The sequence below is a fragment of the Lissotriton helveticus genome, chromosome 1_2 (genome assembly GCF_964261635.1).
Source record: "Lissotriton helveticus chromosome 1_2, aLisHel1.1, whole genome shotgun sequence".
NCBI classification, from domain to species: Eukaryota; Metazoa; Chordata; class Amphibia; order Caudata; family Salamandridae; genus Lissotriton; species Lissotriton helveticus.
In genome coordinates this window covers 34551586-34578743 of record NC_136058.1, presented here as the reverse complement: position 1 = coordinate 34578743, position 27158 = coordinate 34551586, and the positions used below count along the sequence as shown (strand labels likewise).

The 27158-nt window shown below is 48.6% G+C and overlaps 1 protein-coding gene across 1 annotated transcript in view; it reads right to left on the bottom strand.

Annotated features, from left to right (window-relative positions):
• SLC44A5 (solute carrier family 44 member 5) overlaps window positions 1–22182 on the bottom strand; it is a 793737-nt gene extending 771555 nt beyond the window's left edge. The window contains exon 1 of the mRNA XM_078668567.1: window positions 22037–22182. Coding sequence (XP_078524693.1) covers window positions 22037–22070 — 34 coding nt within the window. The 5' untranslated portion in view covers window positions 22071–22182. The remainder of the gene's footprint in view (window positions 1–22036) is intronic.
• Window positions 22183–27158: the final 4976 nt, after the last annotated feature.

Below are 27158 nucleotides of genomic sequence, written 5' to 3'. Positions count from 1 at the left end.
GACAGTGCCTATGCAGTCCGGGACTTCATCCTGACACCCTACTTGAATCCTGCCACTGCTGGGGAGCAGCGCTACAACCGGGCACACATTTCAACAAGAGGCACCATCGAGCGAACATTTGGGATTTTGAAGAGCAGATTCAGATGCATCCACAAAAGTGGAGGAGCCCTCCAATACAGCCCTGAGACGTGTTGCAAAATTGTTGTAGCTTGTGCCATGCTCCACAACATTGCAACCAGGAAAGGGACACCTATGGAGTTGAGTGACTCAGAATCCTCTGACGTGGAGGGACCTGGACCCATACACATGGAAGCTGGCGTAGCTGCTGCTGCAGCTGGGCGACAGAGGCGTGATGAGATCATGCGGAACTACTTCTAGGTGAGTGAAAATGATACAATGACAACTTCTTGCTCTGCAAACGTGTTTAATTTCCAATACCAACAATGTCACACATCCAAAAAAAGCTGGATGAACTCTCCTAAACCAAAGCACATGTTTCAATCACAGTGCAACTAAATCAGTCATTGTTACAGCAAGTGCTACACTGTTGCTGGCCCCATATCCCCCCTGTGTGGAATAGTCATGTTGCTGCAGTCCCTATTGTTGTGTGGCAGGCCTGTTGCTCCGGCCACTACGGCGACTCTCAACAGTGGGTGGTGGTGTATTTGAGCTCCGCACCGACTGTGAGTCCTCCTCACTGGGGGTAAGCAACCCGGGTCCAGCAGTACGCAGCGCACGCAGCTCATCCAGGGTGGCAGTTGACTGCACTACCACAGTGGCTATGTCCTGGATACCATGCGAGAACTCTCGCTGCGTCTCTATGGCACGCCTTGCCAGCATATTGGTGGAGGAGGCCAGGCGATTAATAGCACGCGTGTGGTGGTCCATGCGGTCCATTTCTTTGTGCCTGGCTGCGCGTTCAGCTCTCAACTCTGCAGTCAGCTCCTGCACAGCCCCCCTGATTTCCTCGCGTAGTCCTCTGTTCCCTGCCCTGATCTCTCTCTAAATGGCCTTCATGTGTTTCGCTTGCATTCGGTGAACCTGAAGCATGTGCATTTCTAGGCCGGCAAACACAGATTCATCTTGTTGCACATTGGAGCTGATGGCCGTGCGGGGTCTACGCCTGCCTCTGGACTGTGTTCTGGACTCCTGCTGCTGGGGTACTGGTGCATCAGACTGCACATTTTCATTTTCCTCATCCTCATCATCCATTATTCTGAATGGCCTCACGTTCCTCCTACTGTGTCCCTGTGGTCGGATGAAAGGACTGTCCTACCCATCTGGATCATGGCCATGGCTGCCTTCTCCTGAGGCTTGGGGTCCTGTCTCAGTTGCACTGGCTGTAGCCTTCCCACTTGCAGGTGCTGTGGATAGAACAGCACACATTACTTATTTTATCATTACATGTGATGTTCTAATACATTTTTTCACAGTGTTCCCTGACTTTACTTGTGTCATTCACCTTTCCTGACCTGCACATTTGTACAATGTGAAATTCTGATGCTACATTCTACATTACAGACTATTGTGACTACATCTCCCATAATGCATTGCTGTGCCTGCCTGTGTACTTGCTCTAGCCTGACATGTGGTTCCCCTAATCCCTAGGTCGCTGCAGGGGGTGCTGGGGGTGGTTTAGGGTGGGGAGGCATGCTTCTTACCTGGTCTTGCAGCTGGTTGTGCTGAGCTGTCGAACACGGACACGCCCACAACACTCTGTGGAGGCAGTGTGCCCTCTACCAGCTCCTCCAGTGGTATAGAGTCAGGGACGTTGGAGGTTCCCCCACTGGTGAGCTGGGACTGCTCCAGCCTGGCAGCCAACTTCTCCTTGGAGCGCTGGCGCAGGTCATACCAGCGCTTCCGCAACACTTCAACTGTCCTGTGGGTCACTCCTAGGGCATTCACTTTGGCTTGGATGCCCTCCCAAATCCTTCTCTTGCTGGCTTCTGGCACCTTGTGGGAACTCGTCCCAAATATTGCCTCATGGTGTGGCACCATTTCGGTGATGAGGGTCTCTAGTTCAGCCTCAGAGAACTTGAGCTTCCTCTTCCTGTCTGCTTCCCCTGCTTGCTGCTCCTGCTGGCTTGCTGGGACATCCTGGTTTCCAACTTCTGCCATGGCTCCTGAGTACCAAACAACACTCTCACACTCTCTGTCTCAATCCAGAAGCACCATGGGAAATCACTCACTTCCTGGATGGTGACATCATCATAAAGCATCAGGATAGCGATTGGATGTTTCCAGAAATTCGCTAAATTGCGATTTTTCCCGTGGGAACATCGCAATTTAGCGACTTTTGGGGTGCGGTCGCGCAATATAGCGAATTTTGGGGTGCGGTCGCGCAATATAGCGATTTTCGGGGTGCGAACTCGCTATTTTGCGACTTTTGACGTTTAAGGATTCGCTAATACCCATCACGCAAATATTTAGCGATTTTGGCCGAATCGCTATATATTTGCGAATGCGTTGTTACATCCCGATTTGCGATTCTGATTTTGCGATTCGGTAATAATCGCTATTTCAGAATCGCAAATCGTTCTCTTCATACATATGGCCCATAATGACAAAGGGGACAATTCATGTTCACAAGTGTCAAGCTTTCAGTGTGCTTCCCTGTGAGATTCCCATGTATGCAATGGGTCTATGTGTGACATTTACACGCCTTTTGCATGACACTTCGAGTGACACTTTATTGTGATGGCGACTAAAGAAATTCTTTTCATACGTGAGTTCCTTTCATGAATGAAATGATTTAGAAGGGACCTTGAAGTAGCTGCACCATTCCTGAGGGGATGATGCAACTTATTAAACTGTCAATACTCAGGTGGAGCACAGATCCCATCGGTGCCGCTCAGGTTCAGCATTCCCAGGTGTGGACTAGCATATCAGAGCTGCAGGGCATGAGGATAGCGTTCTCTTGGCCACAGACAGGCAGTGTTTGCATGAACGGGAATGGTGAGCAGCTGAGGCTAGACAGCCTGTCTCCCTGCGTCACTGACAGAAGAGACCCCCGACAGTCTGACAGGGAGAGTCCGCCAGCGGCATTCCTTTCCCCGTAGCATCTGAATTGGGAAAGAAATTACACTTATACAGACTCCTGCAGAGGTAGCTCTTCCTCTACGTCATCTAACTCTAAATCAAAGCTGTAGACTACTGCTCCACGTGGAAACCAGGACAGTGCACATGAGGCACTGTCCATGCTTTGCTTGTAGGTACAGACCAGGAAACCAGACTCACGTCCACTCTCTCTTTCCAATGTCCATCATTTGCTATTCACTTATAGTACCAAGACGCACTAGGGTGTACCTGCGCTCACATACAGCGAATTCACTCACTTGTCCATTCCCCTATACGCTGTCTCCCTCCTCTCCACTTTCGGTTTCGATTCCCAACCTCATCTTGGGTTCTCCCTTGTTGCCCCCATTACTATCCTTCCATCAGCAGTACCTTTTTCAACCCCTGCTCTCCACTTGGACTCCTATGCTCAGCAGTAATTATTGAATTGCAATGCCGCCTGAGCACCCTAACCAAGCCAAGGCAGTGGCAAGGCATCAGAATGGCCCAAGCTCACACAGTGCAGTGAGGCCAGGGCCGGACTGGCTACCGGGCAGTTGTGTGTGCTGGCCCGGTAGCCAGTCCGGCCCTGAGTGAGGCTCTGTCCCCTGCAGCATTGCAGGATCACTTTTGGTGTTCCACACACTGCGCTGCCTGAATGGTCAGTGTTCCTGGCTTTATTGCTGGAAACCAACCAGGATGTTTGTATCAGAATACCTAAATATATCACATGCGCAGTTTTGATGAATGGCGCCAGGTTCTGTTGTCTGGTTTCAGGAAAGCATATTCCCTGCCCACCACTTGACCCATCATGTTCCACACTCACTACCAGTGCACGTGGCTCCTTTAGGAGTGAAGAGGACCTTCCCCAGGGGGGCAGCCGAGCTCTCCTCCTGGGCGGACGGCACATACTGTGTTCCAATGAGGAGCCAAGGCTCCACCTGCACAGCTGAGCCTTGTCACCTTCCTTTCACAAATAAAGACGTCATGATGGACCCCGGCAGCACATGCATTATCAATCTCAGTTCCTGTGAAAATTACCCTGGGCAGGCAATGAGAGCACCAGGCACAAACTTGATTGCATGACATCCCTGCATTCTTGTAGAAATGTGGGGAAATTTACAGAATGTGTTAGTCTAACCCCCAATGTGTGACACTTGGCAGGGCTGCATGCTTCTTATGAGAGACTTTTATTCTCATTACAGGATAATGCCATTGCAAGGGGGGGGGCACATTTCAGTGTGGTCAATCAGACAGCTTGTTAATGACATTTAATAATCAATGAGGGGGGGCTTAGGATGATTGTAGGTCAATCAATCAATCAATCAGTGACACTTATAAAGCGCGCTACATACCCGTAGGGTCTCAAGGCGCTGGGGGGGGGGGGGGGGGGGTGCCGCTACTGCTCGAACAGCCAGGTCTTCAGCTTCTTCCTGAAGGAGAGGTGGTCTTGGGTCAGGCGCAGGTCGGTCGGGAGGGAGTTCCAGGTCTTGGCGGCCAGGTAGGAGAAGGACCTTCCTCCCGTAGTCGCTCTTCGGATGCGGGGGACGGCGGCGAGGGCGTGGTTGGCTGATTGGAGGTGGCGTTTGGGAGCGTAGAAGTTGACTCGGCTGTTGAGGTAGCTCGGGCCTTGGTCGTGTAGGGCTTTGTGTGCGTGGGTGAGGAGGCGGAAGGTGATTCTTTTGTTGACGGGGAGCCAGTGAAGGTCTCTCAGATGTCCGGAGATGTGGCTGGTTCGTGGGATGTTATGTTATGTTATGTTAATAACATTTATTAGGCGCAACAGCTGCCCCAGCAAAGGGGCGTCCTGGCGCCAGATCATGTACACAACACAACAGATCAGGGCTGAAAAGAGGGGAAATCAGATAACAGGGGAAAACAAATGGGTTTTAATGGCCCGTCTAAAAAGAGTCAGACTATTAAGGGCACGAATGTGCACAGGAAGAGAGTTCCACAGATCAGCCGCCAGAACACGGAAGGAACGTCCTCCCATCCTGCTCAGCCTGAACCTAGGCTTACTCACCAAATGGAGTGATTCAGATCTGAGGGACCGCGTGGGGACGTAAGAAGAGATGAGGCCCACCAAGGCGGGGGGAGAAGAAAGCTTCAGAATCTTAAATGTCAGACAGAGAGCCTTGAATTTGATTCTCTGTCTGACTGGAAGCCAGTGAAGAGAGGTCTGAACAGTCGAAACCGAACAACGTCTAGGAATGCCAACAATGGCCCGTGCAGCAGCGTTCTGCACCCTCTGAAGCCTAGTAGCCTCCGCCTGGTTGACTCCTAGCAGCAAGGCGCTCCCGTAGTCAATCCGGGAAAGGATGGAGGCCTGAACCACCAGTTGCCGAGTGGGGGGGTCGAAGAATTTGAGGACTGGTCTCAGTCCTCGCAAAATACCATAACAGGTGGCTGCTGTCTTCTTCGTGTGGCTGGTAAAAGATAGATTAGAATCCAGCCAGACCCCCAGATTTTTAACTTCGGCCGCTGGAAGGGGGGTCACCCCTAGTTCAGAAGGCCACCACTGATCTCCCCAGAGGTCCGCCTGCTTCCCTACGATCAGGACCTCGGTCTTCTTGGCATTAAGCTGTAGGCAGTTGTTACGCATCCAGCTAGCCACAGCTACAAGTCCTGCCCGGAATCTGAGCGCAGTCACCTCAGGGTCCCCACTGAGTGTCACTGCCAGCTGCGTGTCATCGGCATACGATGTCATGGTGAGGCCGAATTGCCTGACGACAGCAGCCAGCGGCTTCACATACAAGTTGAATAAGGTGGGGCTCAGGGCAGAGCCCTGAGGGACTCCCAGTTCCAAAGGATGAAGCAAGGACTGGCCAGGTGGTATAGCTACCTTGTAAAACCGGTCCGAGGGGAAGGAGCGGAACCACTGAAGAGCCTTCCCCACAATACCCACTTCCTCCAATCGCCGCAACAGAATGTCATGAGACACCGTGTCGAACGCGGCGCTCAGATCTAACAATAGGAGCGCCGCAGTCTGCCCCACGTCCAGCACCGACCGCAAGTGCTCGATCATAAAGAGCAAAGCAGTTTCGGTGCTGTGTTGAGCACGAAACCCATTTTGGCTCTCGTCAAGAATGTTATTACGAGAGAGGTGAGCAGACAGAATGGAATTCACGTGCGCCTCAGTGACCTTGGCGGTCCAAGGTAAGAGGGAAATGGGCCGATAGTTCTCCGGGAGCAAGGGGTCAGAGTTGGTTGTCGAGGATGAGTCTGGCTGAGGCGTTCTGGATCCGCTGGAGTCTCTTCTGGAGCTTGGCGGTGGTACCGGCGTAGAGGGCGTTGCCGTAGTCCAGTCGGCTGGTGACGAGGGCCTGGGTGACGGTCTTCCTGGTCTCGGTGGGGATCCACCAGAAGATCTTCCGTAGCATGCGTAGGATGTTGAAGCACGACGAGGAGACGGCGTTGACTTGCCTGGTCATGGAGAGGGAGGAGTCCAGGATGAAGCCCAGGTTGCGTGCATGGTCTGTCGGTTTGGGTGCGGTGCCCAGGGCGGGAGGCCACCAGGAGTCGTCCCAGGCGGAGGGTGAGGAGCCCAGGATGAGGACCTCCGTCTTGTCCGAGTTCAGTTTCAGGCGGCTGGTCGTCATCCACTCGGCTACCTCTTTCATCCCTTCGTGCAGGTTGGCTCTGGCGGCGGCGGGGTCGTTGGTCAGGGAGAGGATCAGCTGGGTGTCGTCGGCGTAGGAGATTATGCTGAGGTTGTGTTTGCGTACGATGGCCGCGAGGGGGCTCATGTAGACGTTGAAGAGGGTGGGGCTCAGAGATGATCCTTGGGGGACGCCGCAGATGACTTCGGAGGCCTCTGACTTGTACGGTGGTAGGCGGACTCTCTGCGTTCTTCCCTCGAGGAAGGAGATGATCCATTCCAGCGCCTTGTCCTGGATTCCGATGTTGCTGAGGCGCCGTACTAGGGTGCGGTGGCAGACCGTGTCGAATGCCGCGGAGAGGTCAAGGAGGATGAGGGCCGCTGTTTCTCCATTGTCCATCAGGGCTCGGATGTCATCGGTGGCGGCGATGAGGGCGGTCTCGGTGCTGTGATTGGCTCGGAAGCCGGACTGTGATGGGTCGAGGGATCCGTTCGTCTCGAGGAAGGCGGCCATCTGCTTGTTGACGGTCTTCTCGATGACTTTGGCTGGAAACGGGAGGAGCGAGATGGGGCGGTAATTCTTGAGGTCGGTGGGGTCCGCTGTTGGTTTCTTGAGTAGAGCGCTGAGTTCGGCGTGTTTCCAGCTCTCAGGGAAGATGGTGGTGTCGAAGGATGTGTTGATGATGTCCCGCAGGTGGGGTGCGATGACAGCGTCGGCTTTGTTGAAGACGTGGTGAGGGCAGGGGTCGGTCGGTGATCCGGAGTGGATGGAGTTCATCGTGCGGATGGTGTCTTCGGTGCTGATCGGGGTCCAGGCGTGGAGGGTGGTGGTGGAGGGTGGTGGTGGGGGGTGGTTGCTCGGTCATGGTGTGCGTTGGTTGGTTGTTGAAGCTGTTGTGTATGTCCGCGATCTTGTTGTGGAAGTATGAAGCGAGGGAGTTGCAGAGGTCTTGCGATGGGGTGATGTCGTTGTTTCCTGTGCTGGGGTTGGAAAGCTCTTTCACGATGTTGAAGAGTTCCTTGCAGTTGTGTGCGTTGTTGTCCAATCGGTCCTTGAATGCTGTTTTCTTGGCGGCGCGGATCAGCTGGTGGTGTTTCCGGGTGGCAAGTTTGAGGGAGGTCCTGTTGTCCGGTGTTGGTTCCCTTCTCCAGACTTTCTCGAGGGCTCGGCAGTTCTTCTTGGAGCTCTTGAGTTCGTCGGTGAACCATGGGGCCTTCTTGCTGCCGAGTCTGCTAGGCGGGGTCTTCAGTGGGGCGAGTTCGTCCGCGCAGTTGCTGATCCACTTCGTGAGGTTGTCGGCGGCCTGGCTGGGGTTCGCTGAGCTGGCAGGAGGGTGCTGGCTCAGGGCGGTGGCGAGCTGGTCTGCTGTGATCTTGTTCCAGCTTCTGCGGGCGGCCTGTTGCTGGTGTTGGTGGGTTGTCGTTCTCTTGAAGGTGAAGTGGACGCAGCTGTGGTCCGTCCATTGAAGCTCTGTGGCGTGGCTGAAGTCGATGTCTGTGCTGGAGGAGAAGACTGCGTCGAGTGTGTGTCCGGCGAGGTGGGTGGGGGTGGACACCAGTTGCTTGAGTCCCAGGTTGGCGAGGTTGTCGAGCAGGGTGCTGGTGTTGCGGTCGTTGTTGTTCTCCAGATGGAAGTTGAGGTCTCCCAGGAGGATGTAGTCAGCGGAGGGGAGGGCATGCGGGCTGACGAAGTCGGCGATGTCCTCGCTGAATTGGGTGCGTGGTCCAGGGGGTCGGTAGATCAGGGTGCCTCTGAGGGTGGTGTTCGGGTTGGTGTGGATCTGGAAATGCAGGTGTTCGGCGCTGGTCAGGGTGTTGTCGGTGCTGGTCGTGAGACGGATGGTGCTCCTGTGGATGATGGCGATGCCTCCTCCCATCTGGTTGGCGTTTCGGTCCCTCCGGACGATCTTGTAGCCCTCCGGGATGGCGATGGCGATGTCGGGAGCTGAAGAGGCGTTCATCCAGGTCTCCGTGAGGAAGGCAACGTCAGGGGCTGTGGTGTCGAGCAGGTTCCAGAGCTCGATGGCGTGTCTGTGGACGGAGCGGGTGTTGAGCAGGATGCACTTGAGGTGGGTGCTGCTGGTGTTCGACTTGGCGGGTGCTGGTGCGAGGCTGGTCCGGATGCAGGTGAACTTGCAGGCGTGGCAGCTGAAAGGTCCGTGGGTACGTCGTGGAGTGGCTTGATGGCAATCTGGGAGTCGGCCGGTGTTGAGAGCGGTGAGGGTGGCGGCGGAGTACGTCAGGCGGGTCGGTCGGGGTCTTCGTGGGCCAGGGGTCCTGGCACTGGGCGCGGTCCAGGCGCGGACGGGCGTAGACGGGCTTACCTTTGGCGCGCCTTCGGCGCACAATCGGCGCGCCCACTGCGCGTGACCGCTGCGCGTTCGCACGGTCGCCATTTAAGGCGAAGTGCGCGGGTGGGCGGAGCAGCTGGGAGGCGGGAGCGGGGAGGGTACAGAATGGAAAAAGGGGCGGGGAAAAGCGGCGGTGGCGGGAAGGGAGGGCGGAGGGCGGCGAGTAGGCGGACAACAAGGAAGGAAAAACCAAAACACGGGGAAAATGGAATAAAAGCAAACAGGCACAATTTAACGACAAAACAAGGGCAAAATGAAAATAAAACAAAACAGGCACAATTTAACGACAAAACAAGGGCAAAAACAGCCGCAGCGGAGGCAGCCGGCAACCGGCAAAACGAGGCAGCAGCGAGGCAGAGGGCAGGCAAGGGGCACACGCAGCAGCTGGTGGCCGTGCGGCGCGGGGGTGTCCCACAAGTGGGTCACACTCACCTGCGTCGCACGGTCGCCATTTAAGGCCAAGTGCGCGGGTGGGCGGAGCAGCTGGGAGGCGGGAGCGGGGAGGGTACAGAATGGAAAAAGGGGCGGGGAAAAGCGGCGGTGGCGGGAAGGGAGGGCGGAGGGCGGCGAGTAGGCGGACAACAAGGAAGGAAAAACCAAAACACGGGGAGGCAGAGGGCAGGCAAGGGGCACACGCAGCAGCTGGTGGCCGTGCGGCGCGGGGGTGTCCCACAAGTAGGTGTAATTTCATCCCCATGGGCACTATTATGGTGTGGGTGAGGGTCGTTTCTTGCTGACATAGGTTATGAAAAGATGCTGTGGGAGCAATTTAGGATGATATTGATGGGGGGGTTCAAATTGAAATAATATTAACAAGGGATTTATAAAAAGCACAAACAGTGAGGGGAGTCATGGCGCTATGACATAACACACCAGATGGAGAAAAGAAAAGTGACAAATTCCAGAAAAAAAGAACTATCCAAAAATAAATGTTTTAGGAGCCTTTTGAAAAGCTATAGGTAGACAAATTCGGCGCAGCTTGAGAGGAAGTTCATTCCAAAGATGGAAGAGTAACACACAAAAAAAGTATCAAGCCTTAAGCAGGGTTGATGGAGGAGCAGCAGTTGGACAGGATTGCTCTTCTGGGAAGGTAGGGGCGAAGCTTTCCATGATGAATTTGGGCCCAGCCCAAGGTCCGATGTACCACATAAGAGGTTATAAAACAATTCACTGAGAGACCAGGGGCCACTGGAGCCTTTGCCTGGCTTCCATGCTTCAGGCATGTGTTGAACTTTTGGAGTCCCTTCATCAGGCGCACTGTTCTACTTTAGCAGAACTTAAGCCTCGGAAGACGCTGGCAAATCCAGACGAGAAACATTACTGGAATTCAACCTGGGAGATATAATAGCCAAAAAGGCTTTGTGGTCAGATAGAAACAGTTTCATGAGTGATGAAGGACATTGCATGCTGGAAGGCACCTTAAAATGATAGGATTGTATCTTAAAACCACTAAGACAACTTTACGCCTCATATGTAGGGGGCTAAGGTGTTTCATTACCTACCTTGAGGCAATTATCTTGCCTAATTTAGTGTGACATTAAAATGTCTCACATTCCTCTTTTTAAGTACAGTTGGCTTTAGAACCGCCTCGTCATAGATCGACATTTACAACTGGTTCTCATACATGTATCTTTTTTAATGTTTTATTAGCTTTTGAAGTATTATGACAGTTTGTACCATATCCCAATACTTATTACAAGCCTAGAATAGTAGGTTTCGACTTCAGCCAGTACTGTGGTAGTAAGTTACAGTACACCAACTGTCAAATAACAGTAGTAACTATATTCGGCAATACCACTGGTTCTCTTAAATTTATCGTTTTGTGGACGAATTGGTAAAAAGAGTGCTTCCTTTCGCCTACTATTTGTGTTGAATATTTTTAACCTCAAAGAACGTTTACAAATAATTGCCTGAAAAAGTATCCTGTTCTGTCCAATTCATCCATTCGGTAATTTTTAAGGTTCATTTTTTGGGAACATGTTTATTTACTCATGAACATAAAACATAAGAGTGTTAGTTGCTTTCCTTTTGGGAGGACTGTAGCTCTCTTCAATTGGTCTTAAAATGGCATGTGCCTTTTTGGGTCCGTGGCACGAACGGTATTCTGAGGCCTCTGCCCACACCAAGTTTACATTTTTAGCACCAGGGGAACACACTGTGACCTCTGAAATGGATGGCAGTGATGTTATTGCAAGTGCCCAGTGGTGTAAACACACAAAAGACAGAATAGCTCACCACATTTGAATACATTACTTAATTCAGGTAAATATAGCCCATGGCAACTCTTCCCAACAAGCTTGGAAGAGAGAAAACCACCCCAACAACAACATACAATAAATTGTGCACCAAATATGTGCAGAAATAGCCACCTGCACTTGTACAAGGGAAAATTTAACATCCTCACTGACCTAGAGCAGGGTTCTCCAAAGTTGGTCCTGGAGAGTCGGTTCCATGCCAGGTTTTTAAGATAACTAGATGTATCGAAATGGGGATATGATAAACATCTGGCATGGATCCGGCCCTGCAGGACCGACTTTGGAGAACCCTGACCTAGAGTATCACCTTACCTAAGTGGATCATGTTATGACACACCTGAACGGATGCACAAGAAGTCTGGATTAGAGGTGGGAAGGCCATGTAAGGATTGAGCTTGGTTCTAGCCAAATTACTCGCTCGTGTGCCACCCTTGTCCCTGGATGGGTGGGGGGGGGGAGGAGTGTTCCAAAATAGCTGGTATGTCGCGCTGCGGTTTTGGATACAAAGTGCTCCACAAAGTACAGCTGAATGAATATATAAAATCTGCTTTTCTACTTGAACAAAAAACAGAACATGTGAATGAATGCACCCACATAGCCATCTGCACTTTATTTTTGTCATGAACACTTGTAACTCACAGCACCCTACGTGGGGTCTTGAGGTCGCTTTCTTTTGATAATCTATTGAATTGCAGTCATTGAGGCATGAAGACACACCTAAAATCAGTCTGTTTAGATAACTCATAGTAAGCCTTAAATAGCATCTGGAGGAGATCGGGCCGCGGAGTAAGTGTTGTAGCTAGGGTAGACTTTTGACAAATGTGTGACTAAGTCTACCCCTATCTCCTCCTTTATGAAGTAGGAACTTTCCACAGCTAAGGACCTATGTTAAAGATGGGAAATATCCTGATTGAACATACCAGAAAGTGGAGAGCTGGTATTGTATGCATGTGGAAACGCAATAGGCTCCCATAGGGTCTCCTTTGGTCCTGAAGAAAGCCCTAGAACCCGTTGGGAGCCAGCTAAGTGCCGAAACATGTTGACCTGATAAGAATAGGAGCTCCATAGTTCAGTCTCAAATGTTCTGTTATGTTTTTTTAATCCTCCCTCTTCTGTCACATAATAAATTTAAAGTAGTATTGCTGGTAGGTGGCAGGGATCTTTACTACACGACTTCCCTTCCCTCATGTCCCATTTGAAAGAGACGTGGGGCCCACCCGCCATTAGAGTTCGCTTTAGCGAGAGCAGGATATCCTATGATGAAGCATGACACCTGGTGGGAGGGGCGGGGGGGGGTGAGACTATCTCATTAATTTTTAATAAATGCCGATAGAGGCATTGTGGTGATTCATCAGGGTAACGGGGCCCACCCATAATTGAGAAATTCCTCATAAAATAAGGTGGTTAAGCTAGAAATGTAGGCTTAATTTAAAGGGTATATTTGTTTTGTGTGTGTTCATGAACCCTTGTAACTCAGAGCACTGCGTGCAAACTTGAGGTCGATTTCTTTTGATAATTTATGTAATTGCGGCAATTGAGGCATGAAACCACGCCTAAAATTGGTCTGTTATGTTGAGTCATGGTAAGCCTCCAATATTAACATAAAATTAGTGTCTGCTTTCCCTTTTATTCAACACTGTACTTTCTTCTTGAGAGACTTGCCTTTACTTATGTATGTCACAATGATTTAATGTGAAATTTGCATTTATTGAACGCAGTGTACTAATTTAGCTCACAAATGAAGTGAACACTTTGTTGTTTTTGCTGTGAAATGGAAGACTGAAGGAGATATCCATCCTGTGGCTGAATCAAGCAATATGCAAACAGGAATCTTGGGCTCAAATTCAATTTACATCACTTGTCCAATTTGTATGCTGTGATGATGGGTGCATCTTTTAATTTATAGTACATCACTTTCCTTGTGTGACCACTTTGAGAGCACTGTGTACTAATTCAGTTCAGGAAGTGTGCTACACAAAACATCTTTCCTGTATGCTTTACTAGGTAATAAAGTTGTTTCGCATGTATAACAACGATGTTGGCTGCATGTACAGTGCATGTAACAAGCTGATATTTCCAGGGGCGGCTCCTCCACTATGGCAGTGTAAAGAAGAGAAACATAAAATGATTATAACTTTAAGTAATTAACATTTCATGCTTCCTGGTGTGTCCTGCTGCTTTCCTGCAGGTGGGTAGGCAGGGCAGCTCTGCTCTGCGAGCAGGGCAGGGAGGAGTGGTTTGCCCACTCCAAAGTGCACACTGACTCTTTGGTCGGCCCTCTCGGGCCACCCGAACTAGTCATGCGCACTTCCCTGTTCTCCATGCAGGCTGCATTACAGCCTGCATGGAAAACATGTCCACCACTACACGGCACTCAGACCAATCACGGCACTGCATTGCAGCATTGTGATTGGGTGAGGGGAGGGAGCCTAGCTGCCTGATTCCTGTTCCTGTCAGAGGCAGGCGAGCAGGAGCAGAGAAGACGCAGGCCCCCGCCTCAGGATAACTTTAGATTTTTTTATTATTTTGGGCTCCTCCGCATGACACCACCCGTGACCTCTCCTTCCAACGAACCCCGCACCCGCCCCCCTCACCCACAAGCCATGCCGGTCGTCGCTGAATATTTCCGTAGTTTACTCATTGCAAATTACAGTGCCGCAGTTATTAGTGAATAAAACTATAATTGCCCTTCCATTTATCTTTGAATGTGTCTGCTCAAAACTAGTTATAACCAACAATAAGTTAAACCTGCTAAACATTTTTGTGGATTCATTAAACAGTGCCAGATTAGCAGATGAACACTTCTTTCACCCTCCTTTCGATCCATCCTGGATGGCCCTGCAAGAAATTGAGAAACCCAAGAATAGGCCAAATATGTTAAGTCTCTGCCAAATTTCAAGCAGACGTGCCACAGTTATTAATACATTTAAAAGGTTTTAACCTGCTCTTTAGCTCCAATGCATCATTGGATATGCATAAAACCTAAACTACCTGCAATGGATGTACCTTGGTAACTGCCTGCCGCATTTGAAGCAAACTCATCAAACAGTGGTAAAGGTATACACAACTGAAAATATTATTGCCCTCCCTCTTTAACTCTCCCACCCTCCCACTTGACGAATTGACACAAAACTTGCCATACCAATCAAAAATCAAATCTTCCAATCTTCTGTTATATGTAAGAAATGTATCACACTCCTACAGTGCCAAGTGTATTAGCAAATGATCACTCTCCCATCCCCTTTTGTAACTTGCCCCACTTGGTGGTTCTGCACAAACTTACAAATACTAAAAGTAGGTTAAAAGTGCTAAGTTCCTGATATCATTTGGCAGATCCATCAAACATTAGTCATTAGTAAATCAAAAATATTTGTGATTCCCACTTAACTTTGCCACCCCATTGGACCTCCATCAAACCTAATATACCTGAACTGGGTACCACTTGCTAACTTGTTGCATAAACTAAGACTGTGGCTTAGCTGTACAAGATTTCACATCCAATACACCAACTTGAATGTGAAAGACAAGTTATTTTAGCCATACAGAACCCCACCCAATACATAGTAGAAATTGAGTCAATTCTTTTGGATTACTAACAGTTCCTAAACAGGGATCCAGGGATGCTGTGGTGATTGGAAACAACCCTGTGTCTTTCTACTCAATACCTCACTCACAAACTGCACCAAAAAAGACACTTAAACTAAAAAGTGTTTTATTTCAACAGTCTCAACTTCTTGCTTAACACAACTTAAATAACCACACCACATATCATAATGGCAACACAAATTAATGTTGTCAACAATGTGAATAAAATGAACATTTCTATCATAGTTAAAATGTCATCCTAAAACCTAACACCCTAAAACCAATGTCTATGTGCTACTCTAGGAGAGCATTGGGTAGTATAACTTGCATCCAGAGTTTCTTTGGGAGAGAGAATCTGCGTACTGCAAACCCATTTACAGGAAAGTGCTGTAGTTGACAAAAGTTGGGGAGGCCGTGTTCCCTAAAAAAGGCAAACACACGTCTCATCCACTCCTCTTCTCCCAGACTTAACTCAATATCAACTTTCAGTTAAAAGTGCGATGTGGCAGCATCTGTGGTAGTCAAGATCTTCTCTGGCAGTATCTTGCATGATACTCTAAGGCGAAGGACCTCGCCTGACAAGTGGTCAAGTAGCAGCCCTTTTATACTGCATCTTATCTAAGATGGGAATTTTGAATATAAACTCAGGAATGTCTGACATAACCTATGTGCATCAAGATGCTAGTCTTAGATGCGTTCTTATAAGCAAATAAGGTACAAACATGCTAATTCAGACCACACTGTTTAGGTTGTTGTTCTTGCCTGACCTTGAAACATAGATAACAAAGCACTTGTCTCGGACTGATGTTGTATTAGGTGTCTTATTAGTGTCATTGTCTGAGTGACTTGACACGTTCACAGGTTCTAGGAAAGATAAGGACAGACAACATCTGTGTTAAAGCCAGACATGTCAATGGTTCTGCAAAAAAATAGAAAATGGAGTCTCAGCCTGCTCAAGATGGAGTCTGGGCCTAATGGTCTTTATTTCAAACTGCTTGCCACACTTCATACAGTATAATCAATCAGTGTCAAAGTTGTAAGAACATTTAAATGTTATTGTCACCCCATCGAACTATGCTTCCTCTTTATAGGTTGGTAAAAAAAACATGGCATAGCAATAGAAAACGAAACCTTCCTAGTTTCTGCCACATTTTGTGCATATTAATACAACAGTGCCAAAATTATTGGTAAATGAACAGTTTTTGTCCCCACTTTTTAACTAGGACTTCTTCATGGATATGCACACATTTTAAAATACCAATAGCAATCTGATTGTTAAAAGCATCTGCAAATGTTCAGGCTTATTCCTCAAAAGATGTAACAGCTATAAGCAAATTAACAATGGCTTTTCAATTGACAAGATATACAAAAGTGGCACATTTTTCCAATACTTAACCCTGAATAACTACTGAATGGATTTACACCAAAAGAAACAAGCATTGGAAATGCAATAGGTCTCGCACCATTAGAGTTAGTGCTTTTAGAATTGTTTATGGGTTTTTTTTGTAAATGTTTAGCATTTTTGTTTCCTGTAGCCAATGCTAAAGAATTACAAATAAAAAAAGCCATAAACATTTCTTAAAGCTGTAACTGAAATGGTCTGAGACCTATTGCACTGTGTGAGGTTGAGGGTGGGTGAGGGTGGGTGAGGGTGAGTGAGGGTGAGGGGTTGAGGGTGAGTGAGGGTGAGGGGTTGAGGGTGAGTGAGGGTGAGTGAGGGTGAGGGGTTGAGGGTGAGTGAGAGTGAGGGTGAGTGAGGGTGAGTGAGGGTGAGGGGTTAAGGGTGAGTGAGTGAGGGTGAGGGTGAGGGTGAGTGAGGGTGAGGGTGAGTGAGGGTGAGGGTGAGTGAGGGTGAGGGAGGGTGAGGTTGAGGGTGAGGTGTTGAGGGTGAGTGAGGGTGAGGGTGAGTGAGGTGTTGAGGGTGAGTGAGTGTGAGGGTGATTTAGGGTGAGGGGTTGAGGGTGAGTGAGAGTAGTTGAGGCTGAGTGAGGGTGAGTGAGAGTGAGGGTGAGTGAGGGGTTGAGGGTGAAGGTTTGAGGGTGAGGGTGAGGGGTTGAGGGTGAGTGGGGGTGAGGGGTTGAGGGAGGGTGAGTGTGGGTGAGGGTGAGTGAGGGTGAGGAGTTGAGGGTGAGTGAGGGTGAGGGTGAGTGAGGGTGAGGGCGAGTGAGGGTGAGGCTGAGGTGTTGAGGGTGAGTGAGGGTGAGTGAGGGTGAGTGAGAGGTTGAGGGCGAAGGGTTGAGGGTGAGGGGTTGAGGGTGAGTGAGGGTGGAGGGTGAGGGGGTGAGGGTGAGGGGGTGAGGGGTGAGGGTGAGGGTGAGGGGTGAGGGGGTGAGGGTGTGGGGTGAGAGTGAGGGGGTGAGGGTTAGGGGGTGAGGGTTAGGGGGTGATTGTTAGGGGGTGTGAGCGTTATTGATAAGTATCTCTACATATGTACCACAGCACAAGTGTTGCAACATATCTGTCAACAAGCATTTACATTTAGGTGACAGTAGATCCTGCAGTCCCCTTCTGTGATATGAGGAACATTAATCAGAATAGAAAGTTATAAAAGTGCGTGGATGAGGGGTGGGATTGGAGGACGATAGGGAGAGAGTTGTCTTGGTGGAAAATACTTGTTTGTTATTTGTATGAAATCCTAAAGGCAATGAGTACTACTACTAATTTTGATCTAAAGAAATCTCGAAGGAGAGGAAAAGTGGTCAAGTGAAATGCTTGATGACCCTCTACAGAAAGCAAATAAGGAAAGTGAAAAAATGTAGCATGGATGCACTGCTTTGTGTATCATCGACTGGAGAACAGTGTAAGATTGGGTTGGCAACTACAACTCAAATGGAAAACGTTAAGATAAATACATTATTTTACTGTTCTATATATCAGAATATAGGTTAGCATGCTTAACTTCGCGGTTGATCAATCAACTTTTCGAAACAAAGATGTGTACATTTATGAAGTTATAAGAGGGGCCTTATTAGAGACTGAAAAACGCACTGCACCCACCCTTCAATAAGGGAAACATGAAAGACTAAAGATCATATGTGGGTGCACAAAAGGAAAGTTAGACTTCTTTCAAAATCAAAACTGGGTGACACTGCTATTAGATTTAGGATAAGGATAAACAAGTCATAAAAATACACTGGTTTTAGGACAAAATCTATTGCTGTTATTTTTGTTGGAACACAGGTTTTATGCGTGATGCATTCAGGGCTCAACAACTCCCTGCATGCTGTGCTTCTAGAGCACATACAGATGTAACAAGATGGAGGGAAGCAAAATAAATTTGCAGTGCATAGCCCGTCAAGAACTAAAAAAGCATTGCGGGTAATATTATGGTACGTTTCAACAGACAACAATATCAGTATGACTGAATTTTAGCATATTCTGGTGAACATACAGATGCAAAGAGTCCAGTGTAAAGCTGATCAAGCTCTTGCTGGAGTAATACTGTGAGCAAGAACCTTTAGAATCAGATGTTATCTCGGCACTTTGATACAGAATGGCGAGCACACAGAGCACTCGACATAATGTCCTGTAAGCAGGGGCCTTTTTATGCTCTTTTCCCTGTGAAATACGTTTTGCAAACAGCAACATATTCTTATATTAGCGTTGACAATATAAAAGCCTTAAAATCAAGGCATTTGTTGACTGCCAAATTGGCAATTATGTTAATAAAGTATATACCAATTCTGGCAATGAGAGCTAGCTAGGGTTTCAATTTAAAAACTTGAACGTGACTGCTTTAAGTTACTAGAGGTTTACTAGAGAAAGCAGGGTAACCTGACCCAGGAGGGGGGAGGAGGGAGGAGAAATGCGTCTCAGCCGGAGCAGGGGGCGGAGCAGGGAGAGCGGGCTTTGAAATGTACTGTTATTTTTGTTGGAACACAGGTTTTATGCGTGATGCATTCAGGGCTCAACAACTCCCTGCATGCTGTGCTTCTAGAGCACATACAGATGTAACAAGATGGAGGGAAGCAAAATAAATTTGCAGTGCATAGCCCGTCAAGAACTAAAAAAGCATTGCGGGTAATATTATGGTACGTTTCAACAGACAACAATATCAGTATGACTGAATTTTAGCATATTCTGGTGAACATACAGATGCAAAGAGTCCAGTGTAAAGCTGATCAAGCTCTTGCTGGAGTAATACTGTGAGCAAGAACCTTTAGAATCAGATGTTATCTCGGCACTTTGATACAGAATGGCGAGCACACAGAGCACTCGACATAATGTCCTGTAAGCAGGGGCCTTTTTATGCTCTTTTCCCTGTGAAATACGTTTTGCAAACAGCAACATATTCTTATATTAGCGTTGACAATATAAAAGCCTTAAAATCAAGGCATTTGTTGACTGCCAAATTGGCAATTATGTTAATAAAGTATATACCAATTCTGGCAATGAGAGCTAGCTAGGGTTTCAATTTAAAAACTTGAACGTGACTGCTTTAAGTTACTAGAGGTTTACTAGAGAAAGCAGGGTAACCTGACCCAGGAGGGGGGAGGAGGGAGGAGAAATGCGTCTCAGCCGGAGCAGGGGGCGGAGCAGGGAGAGCGGGCTTTGAAATGTACTTCACACGGCCGGCCGGTCGTGAAACTGAAAGCATGGCCGGCCGGCCGTGAAAGCCTTTGATGCCGCAGGGGGTGGAGCGGCACCAGCTGGGAGAGTAGGCAAGGCAGGCGGCTGGGGGCATGTGCACGCGCTTTTAAGCTCAATGCGCATGCGCATTGAGCTTAAATTTCTCGTGCACTGCAAGGAATCGCCACGATTCCTTGCAAGTTGGATAAAGAGTGGATAAGCCACCATAGTCTCGCTTGCTCGATGCGCATGCGCATCGACAGGCGAGACCTAAAAAGCACACTTTCTGAGTGAAATTCCATGTTCATGCAGTGTTTGCTCTGGCATTCTGCAAAATTTGCTATGGGAGCGAAAATGGCAAATTATAGAATTTTTCACCTTCTCATATTTTTTCAGGAGGACGGACCTTGACAAAACTTAGCATGCCGAAATGTAGCGGCCTGGGTAAGTAGACTGTCAAGTTTCATGTAAATGTATCCACTCGTTTTAAAGTTATTGGCAAATCAAAACAATGCCCTTGCAATGCCAACACCGCCTCAAACATCATCATAAAGTGACTTTTGCCACAGTAAAATATAAATTACAATATCAATATGAATGAAAGGCCCTAGTGTGATGGAGAGCAGAACATCGTATTTAATATTCGGTATTTTTGTTAGGGTGGATGTGTGGTGCTCCAAATTCCTAATGTCATATACTAGCAGATTTTATTTTTTACTGGCTTCTCTCGCCATTTGTTGCACAACCCAATCACTCTCCACACATGGATAAAATGTATCATGATGACACAAGAAATCACAAACAGGGAGAATATATCCAAGTTAAAATTGAGAAACCAGTACAATACTGGAACATTGTCAAGCAAAATTAGTCCTACTGTGGAGATATAACAAATGTAAAAATACAGTGACATAAAAATCTGCAAATAAACAGAGTGGGGTTGCGGCCAGAACCAAAGCACCCACTACAAATCGAGTACACGTGCTATTAAAATATGATATAATTACAATAAGACGAAGGTGTAAGGGAGGGCCACCACAGCCGAGTTGATAACTTCATGTTTTAATAGATTTGAATAATGTGCGTCTCTTGAAGGAAAAAATTATGCCTGGGTATTGGCTAACATGAGGGAGCTGCCTGGGTATTATTGACTTGAGAAAAGTACCTAACGAGATGAGTGTGTGCACACTGGTAGCAAGCAGGGTGACACAAAAGAGCCATTCAGCTGTCATCTGGGCCTGGCCGAGAGAGCATTAGCATAGACTGAATGAGGCGTCTGTCTTCGCCATGGCTGCCTGGGTGTGAGCAGGAGAAGGGACCAGGGCGCTGCACAGACCAAACAACACAGTCCTCCCTCGCTGTCAATGCAACCACCGAAGACTTTGGGCTGGCACGCTTCTAAAGCAAACTGTGCGCATCTCAGGGAGGTCTTAAGAGTGCGCATTCACGAGACCAGAGACCGCGCGTTAAAACGTGTTGATTTTAGTCCAACCCGTGGCCTTAGTTGAAAAAACTAGCAACGTACAACCCGGTAGCAACATTGCTAAATGGATGACAGAGCACTCCTTCTGACTAGGAGTGCATGTGTTCCAAAAGTTGTCTTGCTTTCCTATGCTTATGTCACAAAAATGTTGTAAGAACGTGTTTTCGAATAGCGCGTTCTCCAGCAGGCATGTGGGTTCATGGCGCTGTAGGTAAAATGCGTAACTACAACTCAAGTCAACTTATTTTATTGTCCTCAGAGGAAGTACATTGAGAGCTGGGAGTGACCAGCTGCAAATGCGTTAACCCACCAAGCTGTCTTGCTGCCTCCATACAAAGGTGTTACTCGCCTAGATTGACACCACTCCAGTCAACTGTTGCTCGTCGTGGAGAGCAACAGTTTCTAGTGAGCACCGTTTCCCCCTTAGAGCACACAAATCTGTCTCCAACTTTAGAGTGTTGAGGTGTGTGTCACCAGCACGCAAGGACACACGCTCCATCGTGCACCTCACAAGCAAATACCATGTTAGTGCGTCTGTGAATCTTTGAATTTCTCTAAAATGAATTGTTTCTAATGAAAAGCCAGTAACGTGTCGGGAATGACAGCCGTTTTGTCCGTGAGTGCACCGCAGCCTCGGGCAGCATCTCTCCGTGGCACGGGAGGGCTGGCAGCCTCTGGCACCTGCTGCTGCGGCTCAGCAGAGGCTCCGGGGGAACGCCAGACTCCTGCCCCACTGCACAGACACTGGAGGGCAATGCGGGGAAATGCGCCCCCTTCACCCCTACGACCTCAAAGCCCAGAACTTTAGCATCTATAGCTGCAAATGGTGTAGTGTGATTGGGCCGGGTGGGCATGCATGGAAGGACCCGCTGTGTGGGTCACAGTGATGGAAGTGGCATCGGTCGCCCGTGCAACAATGTCAACAGAGAGTGGGGCGGGAGCGGGGACAGGGCAGCCCCCCTCCCCGCGTACCAGATGCCTCCGAGGCAGACCCGCTGTATTCAGTCCGTATCTGAGCAGATCTCAGCATCAATCTGTGCGCTGGAGAGGCAGGGATGGCTGCATAGGGGCCCTGCCTCGGAGTGGCCCCACGGCGGGCGGCTTCTATGCTCAGACGGGGGGTGACAGAGGGAGCGCTTACCGTAGGGAGAGGGCGCCACCGTCCTCTTGGCCATCGTCCCTCGGTGGGTGCTCAGGAAGGCAGGCGGGCGGGGTCTCTGTCAGTCGGCGCGGCTCCTCTTTGTGGCGGCTGTGATGGCATGTGAGGCTGGGGCAGGGTGGCTGGGGGAGATGTGTCGTGGAGCGGGGCGCAGGGCAGTGGGTCCGAGCTGCCCGCGGCGGACGGCCGGCTGCCGGGTCCCTTGTTTCCAGGCGCGCAGGTGTCTGTCTGTCTGGTGTATTCAGAGCTCAGAGGCTCGGGGGTCTCGTCTCCCTGAATAGCAGAGCTCTTGTTTTGCAGGCTGACTCCCTCCCTCTCTCTCGCTCTCTCAGTGCAGGGCTTACAGCCGCGATGTGTGTGAAGTGCTGAGCCCAGGATTCCGCGCAGAGTGGGGGCGGGCAGAGGCTGGCATAGTCACATCAGGGCCACATGAACCCCCGCCCCACATGCCCAAACCCGCAAATAACACAAGGACACAAATGTTAGGTTTGGGTAAAAATTGCTGCAGGTTTATTACATACAACATATGTAATGACGGTGGGTTAGCTTACGGGCGATCCTAGGGCAGGCCGCATTCTCGCTACCTGCCCGCCTGTTGAGCCAAACAACACAGTGGCGAACCACCCAACTGTTGTACAAATACCATAATTATACTGACACGCCCATTTACTGGGCGTGACTAGGCAAACCCCCGGTTGCACAGGCCCACAACCGCCCGAAGGACTACTGGGGCGCCGACACGGATTCCTGCACCTCCCATGAGGTTCCAGGTTAGGCTCTGAGGTTATGCTCTGGCACCCCTATGTGCCCGCTGACGTCCAGCGTTTGCACCTCTCTTCTTCCGGATCGCCCAGTAACTCCGCCTGCAACGAAAAAGAAACATATTAAAAGCTCCCCCCGGAGCCCCCTCAAGCCGACACTCTGGGTTCGAGGAAGGGCGGGAAAAGAGTGTCCCAACATGGAACAGCGACGTCCGGGGCGGCAAAGAGGCCTCCCCAGCAGGGCAGAGGTCTGATGAACTCCAGACGGCTCCTCCCCACCGCCCCGGACGTGCATCACTACCAGTCTCCACCAACCAGGGGAGACTGCCTCAGGAGAGGAACTACTGCGTCATGCGGGGGCGGGACAGCCCTCCGTGACTAGGAGCCCGCCCTCCTGATGGCCACTGCGTGGCCTCGGGCAGGCGCAGAGATGCTCCCGTCTGCCTGCGATGGACACTGGGTGCGAGAGCTCTGACTCCACTTGTCCTGAGTCCCCCGACCAACGTCAGAGCCTCCCCGCCTCCGGGGAGCACAGTCTGGTGCCCAAGTACTGCCCCCCCCCCCCAGCAGGACCCCACAACCGCGAGCCAGAGACACCGGCCCCGCAGTCCGGCTGCGAAGGGTCGAGCCACAATGGATGCATCGAAAGACGAGGGAACCAGCCACCAGCCTCAGTAACTTTAAAACACCAAGGCCTTCTGTATTCTTCAATGAGCCCCGAAATGAGTAAATACTAAGATGTCAGTGACATAAGCTTTTTTTTTATTTCCAAAAGGAAGGCATTTGTGGTTTTTTAAGCAACAAACAAGTATGGACATGTTTATTTTACAGTCAAAGTTACCACATTTAGTTTGAAAACATTGCACTTTATTGTGGGAACCGTTGGTGTTGCAGGACACAGGTGTCCGTCTACATTAATAACAAAACAGACTTGCGTTCCCCATAGCACAGCAGAAGGAAAAACAGCTAGCAATGTTCTCTATGTCAATCTATCAAATTCTTTATTCAGCACAAATACTGGTACCATAAAAGATCATACAATAAACCACAAATGAATATATCATTTAAAAGCAATAGAAATTAAAACAGTCAAATCATTCCTAAAAATATGTTACAATACAATACTTTTCCTAAGATGTATAGCGCCTCAAATATAAAGTGCAGTACTAAAGCATACAGAAGGATACTGAAGTGCAAATATATGACATGACGCAGTTTAAAATCCCTGATTGGTTTGAAATGAAGTTTTCCCAAACCTGCATAAAAATCACAGAATAAGATAGAATGCAGTGTGCTTTGTGTCGCTACACCATCACAGGGACATGGCGTCATACTTGTAGGAAAGGCAACCAGGTGAGAAACAGTGCCCAACCACAATCTGGTTAGGACAAAATGGCGATGCCCGTTGGTTACTTAGATAAGATCTGATTGGCACCCAACTGGCAGATCACTCAATAAATACGACATAACTGTTTGCTTCCTGTACTCTTTATGCCATCTTCGCTCCAGTTTATAATTCATAAAAGAGGCCTTGATTACACTCTTCTCAATGGAGAGGCTACTTTTGGGGTCCCTCAGTACAGGTAGATCAAACAATAACAAGCATTTTCAATGCAATAGTTCTCGCATTAGGAAAGTTTGAGCTATTGGTATTGTAAATGACAAATATTTTATTTATGTGTTGGTTTTGAAAATAGCTAAATTAATAGCTTTGTCATTTACAATGCCAATAGTTTTAACTTTCGCAAACGTGACACCTATAGCATTTGTAATGCAATATGTGTTGTATTTACATGACTCAGATGTATTAATATTACAAATAACAATGGCTTTTATTTTTTTTTAATAATTAATACTCAAATAAAAGTTATTGTAATTTATAATGGCAATAGCTTAAACTTTTGTAAATAACTTTTGGGAAGATTATGTTAATTGTATTTTATTGTGTTGAAAATCCAAGAACAGCAGTGAAATATTAACATCTTTTTGTGACATTTGTAATAAAGCTTGAAACATTGCGAGAACATATTAGAACCAGTTGTTGTTGAATGGTTGCACAGAGTGATGCTGTGGCATTCAGTGGTGCTGAGTGATGCTGTGGCCTTCAGTGGTGCTGAGTGATGCTGTGTCGTTCAGTGGTGCTGGATGATGCTGTGGCATTCAGTGGTGCTGAATGATGCTGTGGCATTCAGTGGTGCTGTGGCGTTGAGTGGTGCTGAGTGATGCTGTGGCATTGAGTGATGCTGTGGCATTGAGTAATGCTGTGACGTTGAGTGATGCTGTGACGTTGAGTGGTGCTGTGGCGTTGAGGGATGCAATGCGCTGAGTGGTGCTGTGGCATTGAGTGGTGCTGTGGCATTGAGTGGTGCTGTGGCGTTGAGGGGTGCTGTGGCATTCAGTGGTGCTGAGTGATTCTGTGGCACTGAGTGATGCTGTGGCGTTGAGTGGTGCTGTGATGTTGAGTGGTGCTGTGGCATTGAGTGGTGCTGTGGCATTCAGTGGTACTATGGCGTTGAGTGGTGCTGAGTGATGCTTTTGCGTTGAGTGATGCTGTGGCATTGAGTGATGCTGTGGCGTTGAGTAATGCTGTGACGTTGAGTGATACTGTGGCATTGAGGGATGCTGTGCGCTGAGTGGTGCTGTGGCATTGAGTGGTGCTGTGGCATTGAGTGGTGCTGTGGTGTTGAGGGGTGCTTTGGCATTCAGTGGTGCTGAGTGATTCTGTGGCGCTGAGTGGAGCTGTGGCGTTGAGTTGTGCTATGGCGTTGAGTGGTGCTGTGGGAGTCGTGCTGTGGTGTTGAGTGATGCTATGGCGTTGAGTGATGCTGTGGCACTGAGTGATGCTGTGGCGTTGAGTAATGCTGTGGCGTTGAGTGATGCTGTGGCGTTGAGGGATGCTGTGCGCTAAGTGGTGCTGTGGCGTTGAGTGGTGTTGTGGCATTGAGTGGTGCTGTGGCATTGAGTGGTGCTGTGGCGTTGAGGGGTGCAACACCAGCAATTCTACCAGCATAGAGCAGCAAGATTAATGCAATACAAACCAAAAGAAATAACAAAATCTACCCTACAGATTCAGATACACCACCAAGCAACTTAACAGCTGTATTTCCAGACACAGTTGAATATCAACGATTTTCAGTGAAATAAAAAGATGCCCAGGCTCTCAGATGTAGTGAGCTACAAGTGGTCATTGACTACTGTGAATGGAAACCCCTGTACTATAGTAAGTTGGTGTAATTTCATTCGCCAGAGAAATGAAAGGCGCGTAAACAAGCACGTGCAGCCACGTTAATTATACTCAGATAACCCCGTGTGCATATGGTGAGGGCGGGTGGATGGGGGTGAAAAGGCACTGTCAAAGGAGTGCGGGCGGGGGGAGGAGGGGCGAGAAGGCATGGACAAAGGGAGTGCGGGCAAGGGGAGAAGGGGCGAGAAGGCACTGACAACGGAGTTCGGGTGGGGGCAAGGGGTAGGATGCCATGGACAATGGAGTCCAGGGGGGGGAGAAAAAATATAATAATAAACTGAGTGCAGTGTTCATGTTAAAAGCATTTGTGCAATAGTTGCTAAGCTTTTTTTAATTAAAATAAGCTTAAAAATGCCAAAATCGTAGGAAGAGCGCTCGCACAACATTTCAAGCCAAGCATGAAAAGAGCAAGCAAAGGAGGCAAAAGTAACACGTTTATAGTCAAGAAGATCGTGTTTAAAGATATGAGGAACATGTTTTTGTTTTTAAACTTGAAAGATGTAAAGTGTTTAACTACTGTGCGATAAAATCAAAGTGGCAAGATGGTTTTGGAACATTTTTTCATATGGACCTTTCTGTATTTTAATAATTTTGTTCTGTTAGTGGCATAGTTCGCGCTGGCATCATGTTAATTACTAATTAAAATAGGCGTTTCATTTTACTGCAGAGGAAGCACTTTGATGGACAGGATAATCACTAAACTAAATGCCTCGGAGGCCTTAAACAGCGTTAGACATGCCACTTGGAGCGATCGCTCGGCTCCGTATTGATGTTTATCTTCCAAATCCTTCGAAACAAACTTTGAACAATCTATTACTAAATTCTAATGTATGCATTTCCTGCCACTTGCAGATTTTACAAAAAAACGCAAAATGGTTTTATGTAGAACATGCCCTTCCCCAGTGAAAATATTCATACTAAAACAATGCACTCACTGTGGCAGACCATGCAAATATGGCGTGTAGAGTTGGCACACTTTCAGAAAAAAAGAAACACAAGAAACACAGGGGACAAGGGAGAGGGCAAGTGAGAGGACGGGCAGCAGGAGAGCGAAAGAGTAAGCAGCACCCGATAATGGTGGGAGAGGTACAGACAGGGC